Below are 24,877 nucleotides of genomic sequence, written 5' to 3' on the forward strand. Positions count from 1 at the left end.
ATTTATAACTTGTGTTGGGCAAGGCTGTGGTCTAGGCATCACGGAGTTTTCCTCCGGGGGCTTCCCCGGTTTCTCCGTGGCATCCCAACAATTACTCCACTCACACACAGAAGAAGGCAATGGCAAACCACTTCTGATCATCTCTGCCAAGAATGTATATATGCATGAGCAGGTCCCTGACAACCTGAAGAGGTTGGAAGGATCCTGTTCATAATATATGGACCTGTCGTCAGACAGAACACTACAAAAAAAGTTCAAATATTTGGGAACAACAATAACAAATCACAATGATATTCATGAGGAAATTAGAAGGAGATTAAATTCCGGAAATATTTTGCCTTCCTGTCTGATTTATAAAAACCTAAAGATTAAAATATACAAAACAATAATTTTGCCTGTTTTGTATGGGTCTCTCACTCTGAGGGAGTAACACAGGTTGCAGGTGTTTGAGAATAGGGTGTTGAGGATGATATTTGGGCCTAGGAGGGAAGAAGATGGGGTATGGAGAAAACTGTGTAATGATGAGCTTAAAAATTTATACTCCTCCCCCAGTAATTGTCAGGGTGATTAAATCAAGAAGAATGAGATAGATGGGGCATGTGGCATGCATTGATGGGGCAAGAGGTGTGCTCTGGGTATTGGTCAGGAAGCCTGAAGTGAAGAGACTGCTGGGGAGACCTAGACATAGATGGGAGGATAATATCAAGTGGGATCTGTGAGAGATAGGAGATGAAGGCAACTGAATTTTGTTGACCCAGGACAGGGACCAGTGGAGGGCTTTGGTTAATTCGGTAATGAAACTTTGGTTTCCATAAGCTATGTAGTTAGTTTAGTTAGTTGTTACAGTCTTCATAAATATTTATATTTATTTATCGGGTGAGAAATGTATACACAATTGTAGTTTGAAAACTTGAAAGAAAGAGACCACTTAGGGATATGAGTATAGATGATAGAGGATGATAATAAAATGGATCTTGGAGAATTAGTGTGTGTTGATATAGACTGGGTTCATCTAGCTCGTCCCCGTCAGGGATCGAATTCCAGGTGTCCAGCCTGTAGCTAATCAATATACTGACTGAGCTATCCTGGCTCTTTAACAAAAGTAGTATCATTACATGAACTAATCATTCATTCTGACAACCAGTACTTGAATTTGAGAAGTTCCCAGTTCAAATTTTGGCTGGGTTGTTGGTTGTTTTCATTGATTTTTCATGACTTTCCTCAAAGCATATTCTGGGATAGTACTTTGAAATAAGGCCATGACCACCATTTTCCAAAATCTTATCTGTTCAACATTCATGATCAGAATCTAATCAGACCACGTTGCCTCCTTCCAAACATCTACCAACTCACCATGTATGAACATTTTCCCTTCTCATTCAATGTTCTGTAAGCTGTGAAGTAGAGACCAAAACATTAATTCAATTATTTGCATAGACATATTTATATTTGTTTTTGTCACTTTTTTTGGCAATATTATTTCTTGTAATCATTTATTTTTTATATTCAGCAGCCCTGTTATACCTTAGAGTGATATAAATCTTTATCTTTCACTCTGTAAATGTCTGTGATTGACATACATGGCCATGTTTGTGTCCAGACAACCACATTCTGCATAATTTACAACTTTCTTTCTTACGTGTATTTATTTTTACTAAACAGCATACTTCTAGAGTACACTGACGTTGTTTTCATGGATTAGAACCTAATATGATAATCACAAAGCCATGTCACATGTTACGATGTGTACCATGTCTGAGTGTATGGTGAGCCAAGGAGGAATGCCAGTGTCATGGCCTAAAATACATGCTGGGCCTTTAAAGGTTAACATATAATTTTGATATTGCTGTTTCATTCATGTACACTGAAAGTGAACTTATTTCTGTTACAGCACTGGACTAATTCCAGGATAAATAATTTGAGAATTATATCATGTTTTGAGGTTTTAACAGTAGTGTGAATTTGGAGTGTGGTCTTATGGGTTATTGTACCATGTAATATTCTGGTTATACACAAACATTTCAGAGGAACATGCTGGCTGCCCCTCGATAGTGGAAAATATAGGGACTTGCCATTATCATTAACACTAAATCTTTGACTGGTTGAATTGTCAAATACTGGCATGCAAGACATGAATAGCTTCTCAGTGTTTGGTATATTTAATGTAATAACATAATAGGTCTGAATAGTAATTCATCCTGCAGAAGATCCCAAGAGAACTCAAACCATAAGGCATCCACGAAAATGTAGTAAGAGATATTAGTAAGAACAGACACCTTATAGAAATTACGTGCCATGTCAGAATGCCTATAAAATAATTTCGAAGTAATAATTATGTTAAAATATATTTGTATGGATTGTTATTTAAATACTAAATACTACATACGACAATATAGAGCTACAAGACCAAGAACCGACAAAAGATGCTCGCAATCCGTGCAATGGACTGTGGGAGCGGTGCCACGTAATATGTGACAACTTCCGATTACAAGTCATATCATATGTGTCGTGATGAGCGAAAACGTGAAAATTGAAGCATAACACGAGTTTTAAGTCGAACTTGTGGACACTTGGGTATGTAAATAAATTGTAAGGTAATAATGTTGGAACGGTTTGTGAGAATTGATTTGAAATAATCCATAAGTGATCTTTAAGACAGTCTGATTAACGATGATATGCAAAAAAGAACTAAGAATATTTAACGCCGAATACAGCTGCATATGTTTTGATACAGCTTCTTTCACAGATGTACTTGATTGAAGTGACGTGGAATGCTAAGGTTCGTCATGGCTCAGATTTTGGCTACTTTAATGAGAGGAGCCGAAATGAGCAACACTTAACCAATTTCGAGGTCAGCTGCGCGCTTTTGTCGTATGGCAATTTTACTGTACCAGCTCAGGTTCAGGAGTTGTACGATTCAGTACCTGTAAACAAAAATGTTCAGTACTAACCATATAGGTACCTAAATAAGAGCCTGCTAAGTGGTTTATCAGTCATTATTTCTACTTAAATTTTTATCGCACTTTTATAACACTAACCTTGACCCATTTTAGTATTTATTACAACCTGAACAACTTATAAGCACTGAATATTAACAGTTACAGGTCTCAATACAACATAACAAATGGCCCAACCAAGTGGATATTCCAATGTCTTGGCACCTTCTGCAGGTAAAAGTCTAGCCAGGTAGTAGTTACATGTTTTAATATGATGACTGTCCTCTGGGTTGTAGCACTGTAGTTTGGTAGAAGTTTACCAATGTTTTGTAGATATTTGACTGCCTTCATCATCATCTCCTTGAAGGACCTCTGAAATGTTTGCTGACTTCTACAACCCAGAAGACGGTGTTGATGGATGCAGCAAGGACCTCAGAAACGTTTGTAAACTTGTAGCAGACTACAAGGCACTGAGTCATCGTTGTACTCACTTCCATTAGAACCTCAAATCCTATGCACCTACATATTCTTGCTATGTGCAGATAGTCTTCTCATATTTTTATATTTTTGTTGTTAGTCATCTGGATATGCACTGTTAGATATGGTATTTAAAAGCCTACAAATAATTTTATTGTTTATTGAGACACATAATATTCTTAACTGTTAGTGGTGTGTAGACACATATTGAACCAAAACTTGAATAGACACCACCCAAGTGTCTTACAGACAGTTGTAGGTATGGTAAATGAAAATAGTACTATAGATGCATATATGAGGGACCCCAAAACTTGAACCTATACCAGAATCTGAAGTTTTCTCTTCTTTTGTTCAATACTTATACTGTACTGTATAAAAAAACCCTGAAAATTTATATATTAACAATGTTGAATATTATCATGTACAGGCTGAATCTAATTTTGTGCATGCCAAGTCTAGCTTGTGTGCTGTATCTCACTTCAATCTGTTTTAGAATAAGTGGAAGTTTGTTTGTTTACAAGGGAAATCTTGTGATTGTTCACAGCACAAGGAATTCCTGTTGTGGTTCCACCACAGCCTAGTCTTATTCCCAATGGACAGCCACCTCAGTGGAATCGCCCTCCAACCTTCCCACATGCTGTGAAACCCAGACCTTCTCCAGCTGGAATTAATGTAGCCACTTCTATTACATCTAATGGAACACCAACTCCATCCAGTTACAGCCATCCAGGTTTGTTAAAAATTAACCTCCACCTTACACATTTCTTAAAAAATATACAAAGTATTTTGATATTGTGGAATGAATTAAATGTTAAATATAACATTAAGTGATAAGAAGGAAAGAAACAAAGTTAATTTTTTTATAAAGCAGTAATAGTTGCCATGCTTTGTTGTGGAAATGAAACTTAGGTTGAAGATAATAAAAATTTTGATAAATTATAACAGCAGAAGTGAAATTTTTAAGACATGTCGAGGGCTATGCCTGCTTAGACAAAATTACAAATGAAACTGCAACACTCTATAGACTCAACTAGATGATAACATTTTGGAGAAACATACTGTCTCCTGAAATGTTTGTAGATAACAACATTATAGGAGACAGTATGTTTCTCCATAATGTTGGTGTCTACCTACAAGTCCACATGGCATTGCAACCCAGAAATTTCACTTCCATGAGAACCTCATATCTCATGTCACTGTCTAATGGTTAGCACGCTTGCATTATTTTGGGAGATTCTCAGTTCACATCTCATTCCTTAACTGTTCTGACTGAGGTTGTTGTGGGTTTCCTCAGTTCCTCCAGGAGAATTCCAGGAAAGTACCTTGAAATAAGCCAAGACCATTTTTTATGCTTCTTTTCCAATTCATTTTTCTCTAATTTCCCTGTAATTTGGCCCTGTGTAATCTGAGCTATTTCCAGTGTCATTCAATTAATTATAAGTAAGTATATACAAATAAAGAACATAACAGACTGTCATGAGTTATGATTAGTCCAAAATTAAGCTGTCAGTATTTGTGTTTGGTCAAACCTGTCTTGTGACAATCTGTTATATTCTTGTAGTAACCCTCCAGCACAATTTTCTTGTCACTTTAGACCTGAAAATAGAAGTAGCAAGTTTATCCAAAATGTCTATAGTTTTTATTGCTGTGGTATGGGGCTAAGCTATGCTACAGTGAATGTGGACTACCATATATACCTCCATGTAAACTTCTAAACATTGTTTATACTCAGTATTGCATCCTCATAACTTATCAGTTTTAATGAACATATGTTATTAACATTTTCCATCTAGAGTGGTAATCTTTGTGTAACTTTCAGTGCCAGTGACTTCAGTCAAGGGTTTGCTACTACAATAATGAACAAAAGATTTTCTACACCATTAAAATATCAGAGAATCACTCCTGATTATTCCTTTTCTCATTTGTTATTGCTCTGAAGGCAAACATGATGACATAAACAGTCTGGAGAAGAAGTTATTAGCTTTAACCTAGTGTTATGGACCACACAAGATCACACTGCTATTACCATACTTTGTGATTTGTTATTAAATTCACAGGAGCACGTTTTACTTCAAAGTGATGGTGCACTCTGTTTCAGAAACTCTAGTCTTGTATATGACATATTGCTCTGAGGAACTATTTGAAAACTCATCTGTGATCATTCTCTTTACTCATGTAACTTGTGTTTTCCCATATTACTCAGGAAAATATTTGAACACTTAATTATCTGAGAATTGCAATAACAAATATAAATATTGAATATTGTGACTGAGTACTTGTGCTTTATCTTTGGTTATCTTGAGTTTAAATTTTGGCTTGCAGACTGGCTATCCTAAGTATAAATTGTGATTACAGTGAAACCTCTATCCATCGTTCCCGGAACTATCGTTTTCCCGGATGCATCGTCCGTTTTCTTCGGTCCCGAATACATCCCATATAAAATAATGTTACATTTTCCCGCTTCTATCGTTCCTCGAACTATCGTTTTATCGCATCGATCGTTCAAAAATCTTAGTCCCGGCCCACAATTTTCCCGCAATGATCGTTTCTGAGAATTTAAAATGCTGGGTTTTGAGATAAATTAATACCGAAACATGCACAATGTTTTTGGAATACGCAGTAGCCGTGACCTGTTATGTCGCTTAACCAGCACATTCTTTTGGAATGAGGGTCAGCGGTGCAGGGGTGATAGTTGGAGTGAATGGCGGTGCTCATTGTCAGAAATTTTACGATTTTAATTAGGGTGCACTCATATTTCGTTCCAGCGATGCCAGATGGCATGTGCAGTGTGAATTTCTTCACAAATGCTTTTACGTATTATAAGTACAAAGGAAAGGCTGGCGGCACTTTTCATTCTTCTGGTTCATCTCGTTTCCAGCGGTTCAGGGTCTTCTACAGCTACGTTTCGTTGAGTTCGGCAGTAATAGTATTTCCATTCTTCCTGTTATTGTTCGCGAAGAGGGTGGGAGTGGTGAGGAAGACGAATGCGAGCCTGAAGCTGTGCCGAGTTTTGCCAAAGCACACGCTGCATTGGCGAAAGTGAAGTCGTTCTTTTATGCGCTTAATATTAGTGAACGTGACGAGGAAAACATTTTGAACGTGGAAAGTGCTCTGTTTGGTCTAAAACGTAAAGTGGTAAAAAGAAGTAACTTTGAAAGAGAAACATTGTTTTTTTTTAAATTTTTAATGCTTTCCCGCATCTATCGTTTTCCCGCATTCATCGTTTTTATTTCCCACCCCCGCCGAAAACGATGCATCGAGGTTTCACTGTATATTATGATTCTTTATCTTGTTTCAGGCAGCTTATCTTCACATTCTTCAAGAGACCCTTCACCCATTCCTTCTGATCGCCATGGTGAGAATCTTTCCAGTTCATCACCAAATCTTACCATGACCAATACTCAACATCCACATCAGAGAAGTCATCCATATCAGCACTCAACAACACCTCCAGTGTTGAATACTTCATCAAAGAGAGATTCCCCAGGAATGGTTTTAAATACTTCCCAACGCAGGATTATACAGCATCCTGTAGGACATTCTGTGTCTTCAGTTTATAATGCACCAGTAATTCCACCATCTCCTGTCACCCAAAATTCTGGCCAGGCAAAATCAGTAGTTGGACTACAGAATGCTTCAAGCCCTCTGTTAACATCAGATTGTTCATTTTCTGCAGCTGAGTGGAGTAATCACACCATGACATCAAGCTCACATCAGGTAGCACCCCTTGAAACCGGTTACTCCCAAGAAGTGATTTCTCAAAATGTTGTTTCACAGAACATTCCTTCACAATTTAATCGAAGTAATCAACAACAAAGGTTAGGGACTAGTCATTTGCCTCCAAATATTCATCCACAAAATTTAGAATCAAATTCTAATCAACAGAATTTTGATGGAAGATCAGGACCCCCACAGAACTTGTTGGCAGGAGTAAGCTATGCTCCTCCTTACACGCAGATAACAACTAGCGTTATCAGTGGCCCACCACTGCAGCATCAGCTATTGTCTCGACAGGGTACAGGATTGCCACACCAAAGTATACAAGGCCAGAATTCTACTATGTCTTCTCCTGTGCCAAGGACAAATGCTCAAAGCTTTGTACCAAACCAGTTGTTGAACAAACCATGTAGCCAGTCAGGGCCAGCTTTTGGTATGTTACCAATGCCAGGTCCACCAGTTGGTACAAATACAGCCCAGCAATCAATGCAGCCATCACTTATGGGTCAACACATGACCCAGCCTGGAATTCTGTCTCATAAGGGCACCTCCCAGATACAGCCAGGAATCCCATCAGTTACTGGAGATGCTCAGAAACCTCCTAGCATGGGCTATCCACAGCCTCCAATGCCTAATCAGTTTCCAGTACATCCTCAACAGGGTACAGCTCAGTATGATAGTGGCCATCATTTTGGGAGACGTTACCCTCAGCAGGTGAGTTATTTTCTGGAAGCAAGGTGGTGATATTTCAAAACAAATGCTAAACCTGTATGTAGTGTAGTTTTGTTGTCCATTAATTTGTCCCTCATACCAATGTGGAATTAAGTTATGCTGTTCTAGTTTCACTTTTGTGGCCTAACATTGATGATATTAAAGTATTGCATTGTGGTTAGCATTCATGAAGTATGTACCATTGTTTGAAAATACAGGTATTTAAAATGAACTAAAGTTAATTTTTTTGGTACATGTTTTGAGGATAGGATTTCCCTGTTGTAATTTGAGGCCCTTCAGCAAGTAAGCAGACTGATTCTGTAAACATTTTTTGACATAAATACGTCTATGCGGAAGGGTCATTCGGCAAAAAAGCGTAATGAAGTTGTGTAAGATCCATATCAACAGTGTGTAAATATGGACCGACAACAATGGTCAGCTTTTATATGAACTCCTCTGTGCATTGTTGTTACCTAAGAAACTAATTGTTGCATCATCTGTTCACTCGGCATTGTTGTGTTACATTACTGCCGTCAACAATCCGCTTTCGTTATTGTGGAAAGAGCTGAGCTGTGAATCGCTTGTAGAAGAAATGTGTCATACACTAGATAATTTTGTGCTGGTAAAAACTTTTTAGAATATCACAAATACTTGTCTTATATAAAAATTATTACATTACATTACAGAGACGTATTTACATCAGATTCTCTGGAACTGTGGTTCCACCGTAAACTTTTTAATATCACTTAGTGGGTGTAGTCACCTTCGTAGTACTCTTCTTCTGACTGTATACATGTTCAAATATCTGCCATGCCTGGAAATAGTTTTCTGAAAGTTATTATTATTGCTTTCATATTGTGCTGAATATTTTCAATAAGATATCCTTTCAATGAAATTTTTCAGTTTTTGGAATGCAACCAAGTTAATGGAGAAATATCTGTTTGAGTGTAGTGTAATAAATATTCCAATATTGGTATTTATGTTTTACCAAAAATGTCCTACAGCAAGAGTTACGTAGGGAAGCTTGATGCATACTCCATTTTGGCATCTGGTCTTAGTCAATGATTGGTCAGCTGTAAACATCCCAAAACACAAAGGAAGACTACATAAATGATTGGTGTTGGTAGTGAGTTTATAGAGTCGCTTCAGCAACATGGTCATTCATGCTTGCCAATCTTACATAACACTGTTTAAGTGTCTTCATTATTTATAATGAAAAAGTGGTCCATTTGTTTTAAGTATAGTTTATAAAATCTTTCCAAAGTGAACTGCCTATGCCAGTGGTTTTTGGAAAGTTACAAACTCTTCATGAAATGTTGCTGTTCTGTGGCATATTAAATTACTAGTGTTTAGGTATATATGAAGGACAGTCCACTAACATATGCTAGGCTTAGAGGTATATTCTGCAGTGCCAACATTTACCACAAACAAAAATTCTTATATAGGAATGGAACATTTCTGTAGTACAAAGTTACTGTTTGTCAGATTTAGAATATTTCTTATTTTTATGTTATTTCTAAGGTTTGTATTCTTTTACTGTATTGAGTTTTGACTTTTATTATTTCATATTTTTAAAATTCCTTCTAGCAAACATACCAGCAGAGGGGCCAAACTAGTGGAGATATTCCAACATCACAGATGTCAGGGTTGTCTGTTACACAGATGGGTTTCAACAAACTCTGGGTATGTAGGAGTACAAGCTCATGATTTAGTCCCATGTTTTGTATTACATCTAAGTCGCAAGTTTTAGTAAATAACTTGGATTCAAACGTTTTCATGAATTACTCATGTTTGTTGTTATTTTTCAGGGAATGGAAAGTATTGATCTCCTTCAAAATAGAAATGTTTTGCCTACAGGAAAAGTTGAAGTACCAAAAGTTAGATTACATCAGGAGTTCTTAAATAGTGTTAATTGTAGTCCTGAGTAAGTACTATTATTACTTCCTCCTCGATTGCTTTCTTCCTTTTAGCCCCATGGGCCACCCATTTCCTTTTCACTACCTACCACCACTTTCTAATAAGAAATATGCTGATAGAATTTTACTGAATCTCATTACCTGTTATCAGTGATTATTAATAGTACAGTGAGTCTTAGAAAATGTTTTGAAAATTCTGGAAGGTATATGGATGAATTGAGATGTTTGTGGTGGTGTTGAAGATTGTGAATTGAGATAGTGATTCTGTTTATACTTTAATGTTCTTTTCTGTTTCAGAATTTTTAGATGTACTTTAACAAAAGTTCCAGGAACAAATTCTCTTTTGCAAAAGTCAAGATTGCCATTAGGAATTCTTATTCATCCCTTTAAGGATTTAAATGTAAGTATTTTGTTATAATATATTTTTAGTTAACCTGGATGAGTGGGGTTCAATCTCTGACAGGGGGAACATCATTTTGATAATGACATGTAATACAGCAGAAATGGTAAATGCTGATATGCAGACTAAGGATATAAAACAATGAAATTGTTTTATAGAGACTGGTGATACAAGATATATAAATGAATGTAACGTATGTAAGTATAAAATCAGGGAGTCTTACCCCATCTTCAGCAATTTGTAACTTGTATATGACAGACTATAAATTTATTTAGAAATTTTAAGATTGAATAATAACTTGTTAGTAATATTTTGAGCAGAACTGTGTTGAGTTAGGAAGTTCATTTCTTGCTTTATTTAACCATGTATCATCTGCATAGATTATATAGTATTGATTGGGATGGTGATTGTGAATGTTGAATTTGAAAGGAAGAGGTTGTGACATACATTAAGGTAAGATCTGTATTTGCTTGGAGAGGCTGAAGGAATTTGCAGCCTCTGAGCATAGAATTGAACCCAGAATGTCCCATATATGTAGCAGAAGTGCTAATCACTTACACATAACGTTACTAATTTGGTAAGCAGGGCCAGAAAGAGGCAGGTCAAAAGTACAGTAGTTGAAACTTCTAAATAATGTCTGTGTTACATAACAACATTGTTTTTTTGGAAGTCTTTGTAGTGTCTGTCTTGGTACTGTAAGAATGGTATTAGATGAAGACTGCTGAAGATTTTAGTAATGATTTGTAGTCATATTTTTACCTGTACCTCAAGGTTTATGGCTGATGTTGCCTTTGACTGTAATTGGACTTTCATATCATCAAATGTTATAGGCCAGGGATTGCCAGGCATCTTGGTGCCCTCAAAAGTGTTTTGGGGTGCCCATGAAAATTTTATTATGTTTGTAAAGAGTTTTAAGTGTTTAACTTTATCATTGTCTGATAATTTGTCACACAGTTATATTTCCTCTTGAGCCAGTTAGTGTAGCAGATGTGAGAACACAGTAGTAATTTCATCATTTCAGTATGTGTCTTTATTTTCAATAGATTCACAATGGTTCCTGCTATAAATTATAAACTCCTAGTAGCCCTTCATACAACAAAGGTTTGTGACCCCTGATATAGTATAATCAGAATCTGTTTTATACATTTGCAGCTGTGCAATAGCAGGATATTTATATTGTATTTCATATTTCAGAACTTGCCTGTTATCCAGTGTAGTACCATTGTGCGATGCCGGTCATGCAGAACATACATCAACCCGTTTGTCTATTTTGTTGATCACAAGAGATGGAAATGCAACTTATGCTTCAGAGTCAATGAACGTATGTCTAAACTTGTCTTTATTAGTATGCTGAAACAGCTGATTTTGTTACTTGAAATTATAGCTTCTTAGGTAAATTTAGATGTCATATATTCTCATATACTATAATGCACATTTCATAAAGTACCTGTTAGTTCTGTTGTATTAGTCCTTCTGTCTGCAAGTAACAATGCCCAAACTGGAACTGATTGTGATGAAAGTCATTACTGTGGACGTGGCCTTCATTAACTGTGCTAGATGAGATTTTATTTTAAAAAAGTCATCTACATAGGGCTTAAAATAAATGTCTGTAACACCTTTCAAGTCATTTGACAAATTTTAAACTTGATATGTGTTACTTCTGTTATATATATTGCTATGTTTCTTTCACATTAAGGTCTACCATAAAAAAATTGTCTTGTACATATTTAGTTATGGTTTATTTAATAGCACTTTAAGTATTTCAGACTATATAGTATCAAATGATGGGATAATTAATGAATAATGAGTGGGAAATGATATGGAAGGAAGGAGTTGTGGCCTAATTTAAGGTACTATCCCAGCATTTGATGGAGAGACTGAGGAAAATAACGAGTTACAGGATACCCAATCTCCAGGCTAATATTTGAATCGCAGGCCCTCATGAATATGAAGTAGAAGTGCTATTACTCATTTCTGACATTCAATGTGAAAACTCCTGAATAAAGATTTGTAGGTATCTATAAAGTACATATGTTATATGTCTTAAACAGTATTTGCATATAGACTACCGATATCAAGTAAATTACTAATATAATAATTATTATGTATGTGCCATCAGAATAATAGTCTGTGCTTGAACATGTCATGCGTAAACAAGACGTTTTAATGCCACTTTCTAAGAGTGTTTGTACATTCTTCTTAAAGAGTATTGTCACCTGTGTTCTTGCTTAAAGTATTCACTGTGAAATTCAGCTCAAACTTTTGACTGTCATAGTAGTGATGTACTGAAAAGTTTTAACAACAGCAACAATAATAATAAACAACTTCATGTGAGCTCAGTTCACTTAATTTGGGGTTTATTTTTTTATTAAGTACCAAGTTTGAACCTTCAGAAAATTATTGTGGCATATTAATATATTTCGATGGAATTTCATATTAGAGCTGCCATTTTACTTTAAAAAAAAAAAAATTAAAACATAAGAGATTGAAAATGTTGCTGACAGAATTTAGTGACCCAGTTCAGGTAAGCATTTTATTTTGTGTCAAACTAGTCAGAGCAGAAGAATTTGTTTTGTGTGAGTTAGCTAATTGATGTAATATAATGGAACATATATGATGAAAAGGGTTATAAAAAGTCCAGTTAATAAGAACATATGATGTCTGCATAGCCCTTGTTAGGCATATAATACTTTATATAATGACAGTTATATCTCAGAGCTACTAAATGTGGTACTGAGTATGCTAAATAATGTGAAAGTCTCTTGATTGGGAATATTTTCCATCCTGTGTCTTCTCTTACAGTTGTTACAAAGCAGAATAGAGAATGCCATATACCACATGAATTTATGTTTTTGTATTTACAGTTCCTGAAGAATTCCAGTATGATCCAGTGACCAAAACATATGGTGATCCCACTAGAAGACCAGAAATTAAATCTTCTACCATTGAATATATAGCTCCATCAGAATATATGGTAAGTTGTATTACTTATTTGAAAAATGTGATTGAAGACTTTGCATGGTATATTTTTTTTATACATTATATTAAGAAGTCTTCCAAATGCACAAATACTTGTATCAAATATTCTTAATTATGATTTGTAGAAATCAGAGCAGCTACAATGTTTTGTTGAAATGCTGGATAATTCTCAACATTCAATTCCTGAAAACCAAAGTTACACATTGAACTCCAGCTGCAAAAACCTTAATTGTTTTGTAACAGCCAAGACCTATATTGCTTTTATATCTTTTGATATTAAAGTGTATTCACTTAGTTTTGCAGCTGAGTAAATGGATAATTTTTTATTCTGTTTCAGCTCCGACCACCACAACCAGCTGTATACCTGTTCCTGTTAGATGTATCTAGGCTAGGAGTTGAATGTGGTTATCTTCGCATGTTCTGTGACATTTTACTAGAAGAGTTGGATAAATTGCCTGGCGATGGCAGGACACAAATAGGATTCATCACATATGACAGTAGCATTCATTTCTATAATCTTGCAGAGGGACTGAACCAGCCTCAGCAGATGATTGTTGTGGATACTGAAGGTGTGCTATTAGCGTTGATATGACCTTTTACTACAGGTATCTTTCTTGACTGATTGAAAAACTTATAAACATTGGCATCAGTACCTAAAGGTGCAACACTGCTAATCCTGAAATCTGGCATTGATCATGATCCTGATCTATCTTATTGTTATTCTTCTGTCATTTCTTTAGTCATCTAAGTGGGCCCCTTTTCAACACTCCATCACATATTCTGAGTGTATGGAAGCAGTGGCTTCCATAAATTAAGGGTGGTTGTGAATATATTAAGTAAACTATTGTAGACAGCTAAAAAGGGATGGTCCCCCAGCTTGATGATTGGGTGTAGGATTGTAGGTTTTCACCATCAGATGTTTTGTATTACAAAACTTTCAGAAGAACTTAGAATTGAACAGATTCTTTGGAATAACCTAAGGTAGGGATTGACAAGTTTTCAAAGCAGAGGAACCATTTTTGTGATATTCTTTAAAAAAAATATACTTTTTGGAGAGCTGCTTTAAAAATTAAATTTTTTGTTGATGCCAGAGAGAGATTTTAAATATTCTTGACTGCTATGCTAGTTTATATGCCTTTTATTATTTTATTTACTTTATGCAAGGTAACAGATTACAATATGGAGAAGCGCTGATTTTTCCATTATGGCCTAAAGTATATTTAACATACTCTAATCATTTAAATATTTAATGGAAATGAAACTACTTATAAATAGTGTTCTGGCTATTATTAATAAAAAATTGAATGTGTGACTTAAAGAATTGCGCGTGGCTTGTGAGCAATCTTGGACAAGGAGTTACTGTACTGTAGACTTAAAATATTTGTTCCTCTTTCTTATTTCATTTTTTTTTATTATTATTATTATTTTATAGATGTGTTCTTGCCATGTCCTGACAATTTGTTGGTAAACTTTGCTGAAAGTCGAGAGCTAGTGAAGGATCTCCTGAAGCAGTTGCCAACAATATTCCTCAATTCACATGATACAAATTCATCTCTAGGGCCAGCGCTGCAGGCTGCTTATAAACTGATGGTAAGTTCCATATTTACTTTTCTGTAGACAGTAAAAACCAGTGGGTTAGATGTAACATGTATGAGAGAATACAGTTATTTACTGCATAATCCCTGTTGCTATGTGCAAATCACTGGATGCACTTAGTTACACAGAAGGAAGTCTTATTACATGAGTTGATGGAAGATCTGCTCACAGTGTCAGTAAAATCACTGGCCATCAAGTGTTTAAATTATGTCCAACATTCAGTCACATTTTAGAACTTCATAACAAATATTATAATTCACTTTTTCAAGTTTTTTCTTTCATTTCCAGAAACTGACAGTGGAAACTATTGTTACATTTCAGGCACCAACTGGTGGCCGAGTGACGGTATTCCAGTCCTGTTTGCCCAACCATGGACCTGGGTTACTTACTGTTCGTGAAGATCCAAGCCAACGTGCTGGTAAAGAGGCACCACATCTTAATCCTGCCACTGATTTCTACAAGCGGCTAGCTCTTGATTGCTCAGGACAGCAAGTTGCTGTCGATCTTTTCCTTATCAACAGCCAGTACAGTGATCTGGCCACACTTTGTAAGTTCCACTGTGATGAAAGTCTCATATTAAACATACTTAATGATTCTTTTTATTGGTAAACATTCTAGATTGTACCATTTTTATGACCAAGCTTAGTTGTCCAGAGGTTGGCACTCCTGGTTTACATTTAGAAGGTCCTGGGTTTAAATGTTGGCCCAGAGATCATATTCTGAAGTTTATGTCTTTTCTCAATATCTCTAGGCAAATTCCAGCTTAGTGCCATAAATGAGGCCATGATTGTTTCCAAATCCTTTAATTTCATTATTAATCTTATCATTTGAAGCTGTATAATCTTAGCTACTGACAGCATTGTTAAATAATCCATAAATAAATTGTTTCTTATGACCCTCTCAGATCATCTGTAAAGAGACTTATCTCTGGAAACTTTTTTAAAATTACAGTGAAACCTCTATCCATCGTTCCCGGAACTATCGTTTTCCCGGATGCATTGTCCGTTTTGTTCGGTCCCGAATACATCCCATATAAAATAATGTTACATTTTCCCGCTTCTATCGTTCCTCGAACTATCGTTTTATCGCATCGATCGTTCAAAAATCTTAGTCCCGGCCCACAATTTTCCCGCAATGATCGTTTCTGAGAATTTAAAATGCTGGGTTTAGAGATAAATTAATACCGAAAGACGCATAATGTTTTTGGAATACACAGTAGCGGTAACCTGTTATGTCGCCCAACCAGCACATTCTTTTGGAATGAGGGTCAGCGGTGCAGGGGTGATAGTTGGAGAGAATGGCAGCGCGCATTGTCAGAAATTTTACGATTTTAATTAGGGTGCACTCATATTTCGTTCCAGCGATGCCAGATGGCATGTGCAGTGTGAATTTCTTCACAACTGCTTTTACGTATTATAAGTACAAAGGAAAGGCTGGCGGCACTTTTCATTCTTCTGGTTCATCTTATTTCCAGCGGTTCAGGGTCTTCTACAGCTACGTTTCGTTGAGTTCGGCAGTAATTGTATTTCCATTCTTCCTGTTATTGTCCGCAAAGGGGGTTGGAGCGGTGAGGAAGAGGAAGACGACGAATGCGAGCCCGAAGCTTTGCCGAGTTTTGCCGAAGCACACGCTGCATTGGCGAAAGTGAAGTCGTTCTTTTATGCGCTTAATATTAGTGAACGTGACGAAGAAAACATTTTGAACGTGGAAAGTGCTCTGTTTGGTCTAAAACGTAAAGTTTCAACAAACCAGTTGTCCATTAAAGACTTTTTTGGTAAAAAGAAGTAACTTTGAAAGAGAAACATTGTTTTTTTTAAATTTTTAATGCTTTCCCGCATTCATCGTTTTTATTTCCCACCCCCGCCGAAAACGATGCATCGAGGTTTCACTGTATATGATTTGGCAACATTTGTCTATCTAGATTAAATCTTGAGGATCATAGGTCTTGCTCTTTTCGGTGCACTTATGCATGTGCATTTCAGTAAATAAGATGAAGGCCAAGGTTGATCAGAGTTAGTTGATCATGTCATATTGTGCAATGGGGGTATTATGTTATGGGAATAAAAATAATGTGGACTGTAACATACTTGCTGTGATATAATATTTAAACTCAGGTTTGAAAATTTATGTTCAATATTTTAAAACATGAGCCAAGCCCGAACCATATGAAGCTTTGAATTCAGCTTATATTTTTTAGCTGCTCACACACCTCTAACTGGATTTTTGAAACCACCGTATTACTTGAACAGCCATATTACAAAAAGTTTGGAATGATTTCCTGCATTGGTTATATTCTGTCAGAATAACCAACCAAGTGCATAAGTTAATAAAAAAAACTATAGTTAATGCTTCAATTGTTGTTAGTAAGGCTCTTAATTTGATCAGAATATATTTTTAGACTATACCATACTTTATTTGTAATAAATTGCTTACTATGAATTCTTCCATTTTTCTAGCGGGTATATCACGATTCTCAGGAGGTTGTATCTTCCACTTCCCACTCTTCAAGGCATCTGACACAGTACTGTCAGATAGTTTTAAGCGTTCTTTTAGGCGGTACCTCACCAGGAAGATTGGCTTCGAAGCTGTTATGAGGATAAGATGCAGCAGGTATGAGTTTGCCAACAGAGTGAAATGTAGAACTAACAGAATACAAGTGAAAGTTTCTTTTTTAGTCTTCAATGTTTATTTCCCATGTGGACAATGCAAATTGTCATGGAAGTAAGAGAATTATATTTGGCCAGGATACCCACTCTGCTAATTGAGATCTTCATGGTTTTACAACAGTCCAAACACATAGATGATTACTGCCTTCTTTGAAAACCTTACATGCCCACCATTTGTGATCATTTTTACTCATACATCTCATTTAACACTAACATATGCAGTGTTGTTAACCTAAGAATATACCAGTGAACTCAGCCATAAGTTTGATTTGTGATGTTTGATTCATCTTGTTTTTAATTGTGTATTTTAGGATGCTGGTATAATGAAAATTTCAAGATAATATATTGATTTTTACATTGTGTCATTTCAGGGGTTTGGCAATACATACGTTCCATGGCAATTTCTTTGTAAGGTCAACAGACTTATTGTCTTTGCCAAATGTGAATCCTGATGCTGGGTTTGGTATGCAAGTGTCTGTTGAAGAAAGCCTGTCTGATTTGCAGAATGTCTGCTTCCAAGCAGCTCTTTTGTATACTTCAAGCAAAGGTATGAAATTACTATATCTTTATGTAAGTACAGTTAAATACATCCAAAGAAATTCACACTTGAGTGTTCTCCTTCACAGTTATTGTCATGTCTCTTGTTTATATCCATAATATTTTTATTCTAATAATTAAAAAAATGTCTTCAGATAGTTGTACCGTAGTCTTTCTTTCAAAGACAGTTTTAGCAGACAGTATTTTATATCTGCCTAGCAAGAAGTGAAATACATATCTCCCAAATATTGCCATTTTCTGGCATTTTGCAAGCAAAATTTGTTTGTTTACATTTCTTGTGTTCCTGGTGCTTGCCCCACTGTTCTCATCCTTGTTGAATTAAATTTAGGTAAAGTTGTTCTTGTTCTTAATCACCTCACCATGGAGGTGTTTGGTGGATTTGAGATGAAGCTCCACTGATTAACTAAATGGAAATGAATAGTCATCTTCTCAGTGTGGGTCATTTACCTCTGAGGATTAATTATCCAAACAATCATACACAATGAATATGAACTGTAAAGTACCTTCTTATGTAATTTTCTCCATTTCTTTGTTACTTTATATTTCTTAGGTTTAAAGAAATGCCAGTCTTATCTTCCCTCAGTGTGGGAGATTTGTCATGCCCATATAAAACTTTTTAATGTTGAGGTGTTTTTTTAGTATTCTGAGTTATATTAGTGAGCATAAAATTCTTAAATTGTTTACTTTGATGTTGATAATTAAAAATTGCATATTAAGATTGATTGTTTTGAAAGTTACAGTTTTTATTTGTTTATGAAAAGTCAGTGGTGAATTTATAATATGTGTTTTATTTAAATATGTATTTTCAGGGGAACGCCGAATTCGGGTGCATACGCTCTGTTTGCCGGTTGCTGCTAACTTAAGTGATATTTTATATTCTGCTGATCAGCAGTGTATAGTTGGACTGCTTGCAAAAATGGGTAAACTGCTGTTCTTTGTAAGATCTTTCTGTTCTGTAATTTCACTGAGATGCACAGTATTTATATTTATCCATTTGAAATAATAAGGAAATTAGTGTATTTGTATTATAAACATAAGATGTTTAAAAGTGTGTCTGCAGAATTCTAAAGTATGAGTCAGAGATTTATGTGGAACAAAACTAAAATGTTTGTTACCCTACTCCTAAGGTTCTCTCTCATTCTGTATACAGAGAACCTAAAAGTATATAAGACAGAAAATGTGAGGAACAGAATTTATTAAAGTTACGTCTGTCAACTTTTATTCAAAATCAGTGGGCACTTTACAGTTAATATTAAAATTTTGTTTTGCAGTTGATCTAATGTTTACTTACGGAATATTTTCAGCTGTTGACAGATCACATACGTCCTCACTCTCAGATGCCAGGGATGCATTTATTAATGTGGCTGTTGATGTTCTGTCTGCATATAAGTTGATACAATCCAGTGGAGGTCCTACCAGTTTGCTCACTCCCAGCAGTCTTCAGTTGCTGCCTCTCTATATATTAGCACTCCTTAAATATGTGAGTATGACAATTTAATACTTACGTCTTTTGAAAAAAACAGGGATTAGTTTGCTTTATTTTTTAGTGCATAACACATCTTGTGTTATGTTGTGAGAGTTCCACATGATATAAAAACTTTTCATCCTCTTCTGTCTTGCCACTGTTTCCAGCCTGTTGTTTCTGTTGTCCATGTTTCTACTTTCCACCTGTCTCATTTAATCTACCTACTGTTACCTCAGCGTAGGTATGGTTGTATTTCCCTTTGGTTAAATTCCATTGCCATTTACAGCAGTCTGTCTTTGGGAACTTCACTTTACCAAACCATTTAATTGTGTTCTGTTTTATAGTTTACTAGTTTTTAATGTGGCTCACTTCTTTATTTTCATTTTGTAAGACCTTATTTTTTGTTGCATGTATCAGTATTTGTTTAGGCATTACATGTTTTACTTTCACAGTTTATGAAACTTTTTAACTCTTTCTCATCCTCTTGTGAAAAATGCATATAAAATTTTGGTCAGAAGACCACTGGAAGGCTGGGCATCAGTGGAAGGATACTGTTAAAATGTATCTTAGAGAAATAGGGTATCAATTCAGCTGGATCAGGGAAGGGTCCAGTGGTGAAGTTTTTGAACAGGTCATGAATATTTGGATGCCATATATTATGGACATTTCTTGACAGCTATGTTACTGTCAGCTGTTTAAGGAAGATTGTAAATGAGTGAGCGAATGGAGCAAGCAAGGTATTTAATTTTGGAAATTAGTTCTGAAACTCTCATGTGCAGTTGGTGGCTGATGTCATCACAGAGTACATTATTCAGTTCTTGTCATTATATTTATGTGTTTTCATTATAGGTTGCTTTCAGAACAGGTCAGAGTACACGGCTGGATGATCGTCTGTTTGCCATGTGTCAGATGAAGACCCTACCTTTGACAAACCTCATCCAAGCCATCTACCCAGACATGTATCCTGTACACTATCTGGATGACAAGGTAAATTTATTTTGTGTGCAGAATTTTTGCAGATGTTTATTGAATAAAATATGCTAGCAATTAAATGACTCTTAATCAATTTTGTGCTATATATGAGAGTTATCTGATTTAGAAGAAGTGACTCTTCTGCTCTTTATTTATTTGGTATTTAAGGCCAACAGAAATGATTACTACCATGGAAATATTGCACGACATTATTGAAATGCAAGGGCTGTGGTGTAGAAACCAAAGTAATGTTATTTAATATCTTATATATGTAGGCCTAGAGATTAATAACACCAAAAGCAAGTACATGCTGAACAAGACGAGTGGAACCAATGAGCCTGGGTTTGTAGAGATTGCTGGGAGGGAATTTGAAAGGGTGGAGTCTTTCAAATATCTAGGCTCCTTGATCGCAAGCTGTAATGACATCCTCACAGAAATAAAAGCAAGAATTGCTGCGGGTAACAAATGCTACTATGCTCTAGGCCAAGTTCTCAGGAAAAGGTATATCCACCAAAACCTTAAAGTGCGGTTGTACACTATAATACGACCTATAGTATTATACGGATCTGAATGCTTGACTTTAACATCTCTAGCTGAAAGAATGCTTATGTCCTGGGAAAGGAAAATTTTAAGGCAGATTTTTGGTCCAATATGTGACAATGGCCTATGGAGAATTGAAATGAATATTGAGCTGGAGAAGCTGTTCAAAAGCTCAGATATTGTAGCTGTAATAAAGGCAAGAAGGATAGAATGGCTTGGACATATACTCCGAATGAGTGATGATAGAGGATGTAAGATGATCATCAATAGTAAACCTCCTGGTAAATTAAAGAAAGGAAGACCGAAACTCCAGTGGATCGAAGACGTGAAGTCTGATCTTAAACAGATGGGTGTAAGAGGCTGGAGAAGAAAAGCACGGAATAGGGAAGACTGGGCATCGATCTCAAGAGAAGCCAAGGCTATACTGAAAGGGCTGTAGTGCTAAAGAAGAGGAATAAGAATATGTCAGTAAACTCTTTGTTGTCCTTGCGTCCAGCTTTACATGTGTGTGACTGCTAAACCACTGACTATGGAGTGAAAGGTTGGCCAACAACCCCGTAGTATGGGGGTTTAAATCACCTTTCCCCATGTGATAAAGGTTAATAAAAAATTGTTTTAATGCTTGCCTTCCCAAAATGGAGTGCATAATGTGATATTTGGAAATAATGGAACCTAATCTCTTTCTGTGTTTAATTTATGTTTTCTGTCTTGCAGAGTTGTGCTGAAGTAGATATTGAAGGCACTCTTGTACCCCAGCCTCCTCATCTCCATTTGTCAGCAGAGAAACTGGACTCCCATGGAGCATTCCTTATGGATGTTGGTGACCACATGATGATGTATGTTGGTCACAATATCAGCAGTCAGTTCTGCACTGCTGTTCTGGGTGTTCCATGCTTCTCTCACATACCAGAAGAAATGGTAAGGTGGTTAGGCATTTACATTCAGTTAGTGATTTTCAGGATGAAAACTTTCTGGGGTTGTTGATTATCTATCTTTATAAGTATCAGAAGTCCTTGTACATGCTGTGATCAGTTATATGATATACTACCATTTGTATGGGTAAATTTCCACCAAGCAGATTTAGATGTGGTAATGTTCTAGACTTATTGTTTTGAGGTACCTGGTTTGAGTCTCAGCTGACTTACTGGCTATCCTGATCATTTTATGCTGTTTCTCTGTAATACCTTGAAGTAGGCACTTGCAATTTTCCTTCCAAACCCTTACCATCATAGTATTTATGATCATCTTTCTGTCTGATATACATGTGTTTTGCATACAATGGGAGAATATTCTTCTTGTCAGTGTTATAAAGGCTTATTTCTTGTGTTTAGTATGAACTACCCGAGATAGAAAGCCCAGAGTCAGAAAGGCTACGAAACTTTGTGAATCACTTACAGAATGAGAAACCTTACCAAACAATGCTCCAAGTGATCAGGTAATATATCATTTTTTTCCCATAATTGTTTGATTGGTATTGCAGCTGAGTATGCAATATCAAAATTCCTTTATGCTGAAATGTGCATTACAGAAATTGATTTACAAGGAAATATTGTCTGCTAGTTGGTTCAGTTTTGAAAATAATTTGCTTTAAAACAGTTTGCTTTTCATAGGGTTCTAGATCTTTCTCTAGGATTAAATAATCGGCTGACCAATCAATTTTAATCGTGTCAATATTGATGTGACATCTTGTAATTCAAGAACCACTGGCCTGGTTTTGATGAAACTTCATATTGGATGTCCTACCTGTTTTTTTATGTATATTAACATTAAAATCTAAAGGCGTTGATAGCTAATGCACAAGAATTGTTAACGTTATATTTATGCTGAGATGATGGAAGTACTCTTGTTTCTGTAGAACTAGTCCATAAATCCATATTATTATAAGAAAGGCTCTATTAATTTTTTATAGATACTTATTTCCTGCAGGGTTTCAGGTTTTCTCTGTGATCAACAAGTAGATTTATTAACTTATTTATATTAAATTTGTACATTACAGGGATGACAGTTGTTATCGAGGGAAGTTCGTTGACCGACTAATTGAGGATCGTACTGAATCAGCAGTGTCTTATTATGAATTCCTGCAGCACCTCAAGACAAATGTCAAGTGATCATTCACTATAAGTTACATGATTTTTGAAAGTAAATGTGTGTTATATATATATATACACACACACACACTGTTTGTAGGGTAACAAATAATTACTACTGGTTTAAATAGTAGCGCACCTATATTTAAAACAACAGAAGTTCAACATTCTAAAGAAAGAGGAAATCTTTTTTCATAACCTTTTGTTGCATATGAACCTACAGGATGTTTGCCATTTAAATATGAATGGCTGTATTGGAAGTTGTAAGAAATGTGATAGTTGAAGATGATAATTCTGTTATATACTTGGGCATAATAATATACATATTTATTTATTGTGTTGGCAATGTGTATACATGATTTGAAGCAGTGGTTTTCTTTGGCCTACTGTTTGTTGTAATACAGTAAGGAAAGTGAACTGCTTTTTGTGTGTATGTGTGTGAGATATTGAACTATGTAACCTAATGGCCAAAGTATATCTTTGCAAGGTTTTAGTCAGTTGTGGGGTTATGATTTTTGTAATATATTATAATCATTATACAGTAAGCAAGTGTAAACCCAGATAAATAGTTAAGTCTTTCTTTTTGGCTTTGCATTGATTGGACAGAATTTTACATGCCATTACTAGAATTAAAACTATGGTATTATTTTAATGAAATGTAGATAGAAAGTTGTTATATAAAACTTGAGTGGTGTGTGTATTATTAGGTAAAGAAGTGAATGAAAGAATAAAAGCCTGAGATTGTATGTGATGTCTCTGAGTGAAAATTCCCATCATGAAACTGATTTGAAGTCACCCATTTTCTTCATAGATCCAGTGTTCTTCCTCTTCCTTTATGCAGTAATACTGTATTCAATACTGAAAAATTAACTATAAGTTACTGTGTTAAGTGAATGTATAATTGGGAAGTTATGTCTGTCCATCTTCATGTTTTTTTCCCAGTAGTTACTAAGGGGGTCCGCAGTGGCCGCACGGTCTGACGCGTGGGCCTTGTGCTGCTTGATCGCTGGGACTGTGGGTTCGAATCCCACTCAAGCCATGGATGTTCATCCGCATTTTTCTGTGTTGTGCTGTCCTGTGCGACGGGCCGATTCCTCGTCCAAGGAGTCCTACCAAATGTCTATAGATCGAGCCAACGAAAAGTTGGGACCCACAGTGCTCAGGCACTTGAAAAACGGGTCATTCCCAGTATCCCAGCAGTAGTTACTAAATTGATTTTGACTGAATTTGGTTCAAGGGGTGTACACTGAGATTTGTTGAAAAAAATTAATATCGATTTGTCTCATTCAAGTGTAACCTTTATTTTACATGAGACTTAAACTGGAAGTAACTGAAAATTGTCAGTGTCGAAGCACCATACCATGATATGTAGGGTGAATGCATAGATGTAATGCTGTTTTGCACATCTAGAGAACTCAGCATTATGTGAAGGTCAGTGATAGCTTCATCCAATCACTTCATGTCTGAGGAAAGAGCTGAGGTCTGGTATTTGTTTGATACAAGACGGTGTGAGTCTGGATGCAGTAGATATAAATTCTGCTCTGCCAGAAACAGTACCCTGGTCATTCATCTTGAAGTCAGCTGTTTAACTGGTTGAGCTATACAAATATTCAATATTGAAGATAAGCAAAGTCATATTTCTGTAGAACTATGTTTAGATAGGAATGTGAGAGCTCCATACCACTTTATTGCCTGCATTGGCATGATACTTATGAATAATGAAGTATTTGGGGTTTTCTTTCTACTACAGCTGCTCTTGGAAGTCCTACTGCTATGAAAACTGGAATCCTGCATTCACAATACATTAAATTATATTTAATTTAAATAAATAATAATGACAAACACTTATAAATTTTG

At 35.8% G+C, this 24,877-nt stretch overlaps 1 protein-coding gene across 4 annotated transcripts; it reads left to right on the forward strand.

Moving 5' to 3' along the window:
- Positions 1–2,434: 2,434 nt before the first annotated feature.
- Sec24AB (Protein transport protein Sec24AB) lies at positions 2,435–23,766 on the forward strand. Of its 4 annotated transcripts, none has more exons than XM_022079218.2 (21): positions 2,436–2,574; positions 2,747–2,851; positions 3,099–3,170; positions 3,958–4,143; positions 6,712–7,844; positions 9,429–9,524; positions 9,650–9,765; positions 10,055–10,157; positions 11,352–11,478; positions 13,022–13,131; positions 13,474–13,705; positions 14,569–14,726; positions 15,054–15,279; positions 17,189–17,342; positions 17,770–17,945; positions 18,766–18,876; positions 19,261–19,436; positions 20,271–20,408; positions 21,648–21,851; positions 22,265–22,368; positions 22,930–23,766. In XM_022079218.2, the coding sequence occupies exons 3-21, from the start codon at positions 3,125–3,127 to the stop codon at positions 23,039–23,041; spliced, it is 3,708 nt and encodes a 1,235-aa protein (XP_021934910.1). In that variant the 5' UTR covers positions 2,436–2,574; positions 2,747–2,851; positions 3,099–3,124; the 3' UTR covers positions 23,042–23,766. The 4 variants fall into 4 exon arrangements, with proteins under 4 accessions (XP_021934909.1, XP_021934910.1, XP_021934911.1 ...); XM_022079219.2 differs by having other exon boundaries at positions 2,747–2,779; XM_022079217.2 differs by lacking the exon at positions 2,747–2,851 and having other exon boundaries at positions 2,435–2,574.
- The last annotated feature ends 1,111 nt before the right edge of the window (positions 23,767–24,877 follow it).

This window comes from Zootermopsis nevadensis, unplaced genomic scaffold (assembly GCF_977971745.1).
Source record: "Zootermopsis nevadensis isolate Lab colony 2312 unplaced genomic scaffold, Znev_1.0 Znev_ptg000010l, whole genome shotgun sequence".
NCBI lineage: Eukaryota > Metazoa > Arthropoda > Insecta > Blattodea > Termopsidae > Zootermopsis > Zootermopsis nevadensis.

Coding starts and splice junctions, on each gene's coding strand:
- Sec24AB (XM_022079217.2), top strand. CDS start 3,125: ATGGCCCAACCAAGTGGATATTCCAATGTCTTGGCACCTTCTGCAG. Junction 9,525..9,649: donor TGGGTTTCAACAAACTCTGG/GTATGTAGGAGT, acceptor GTTATTTTTCAG/GGAATGGAAAGTATTGATCT. Junction 20,409..21,647: donor TACACTATCTGGATGACAAG/GTAAATTTATTT, acceptor TCTGTCTTGCAG/AGTTGTGCTGAAGTAGATAT.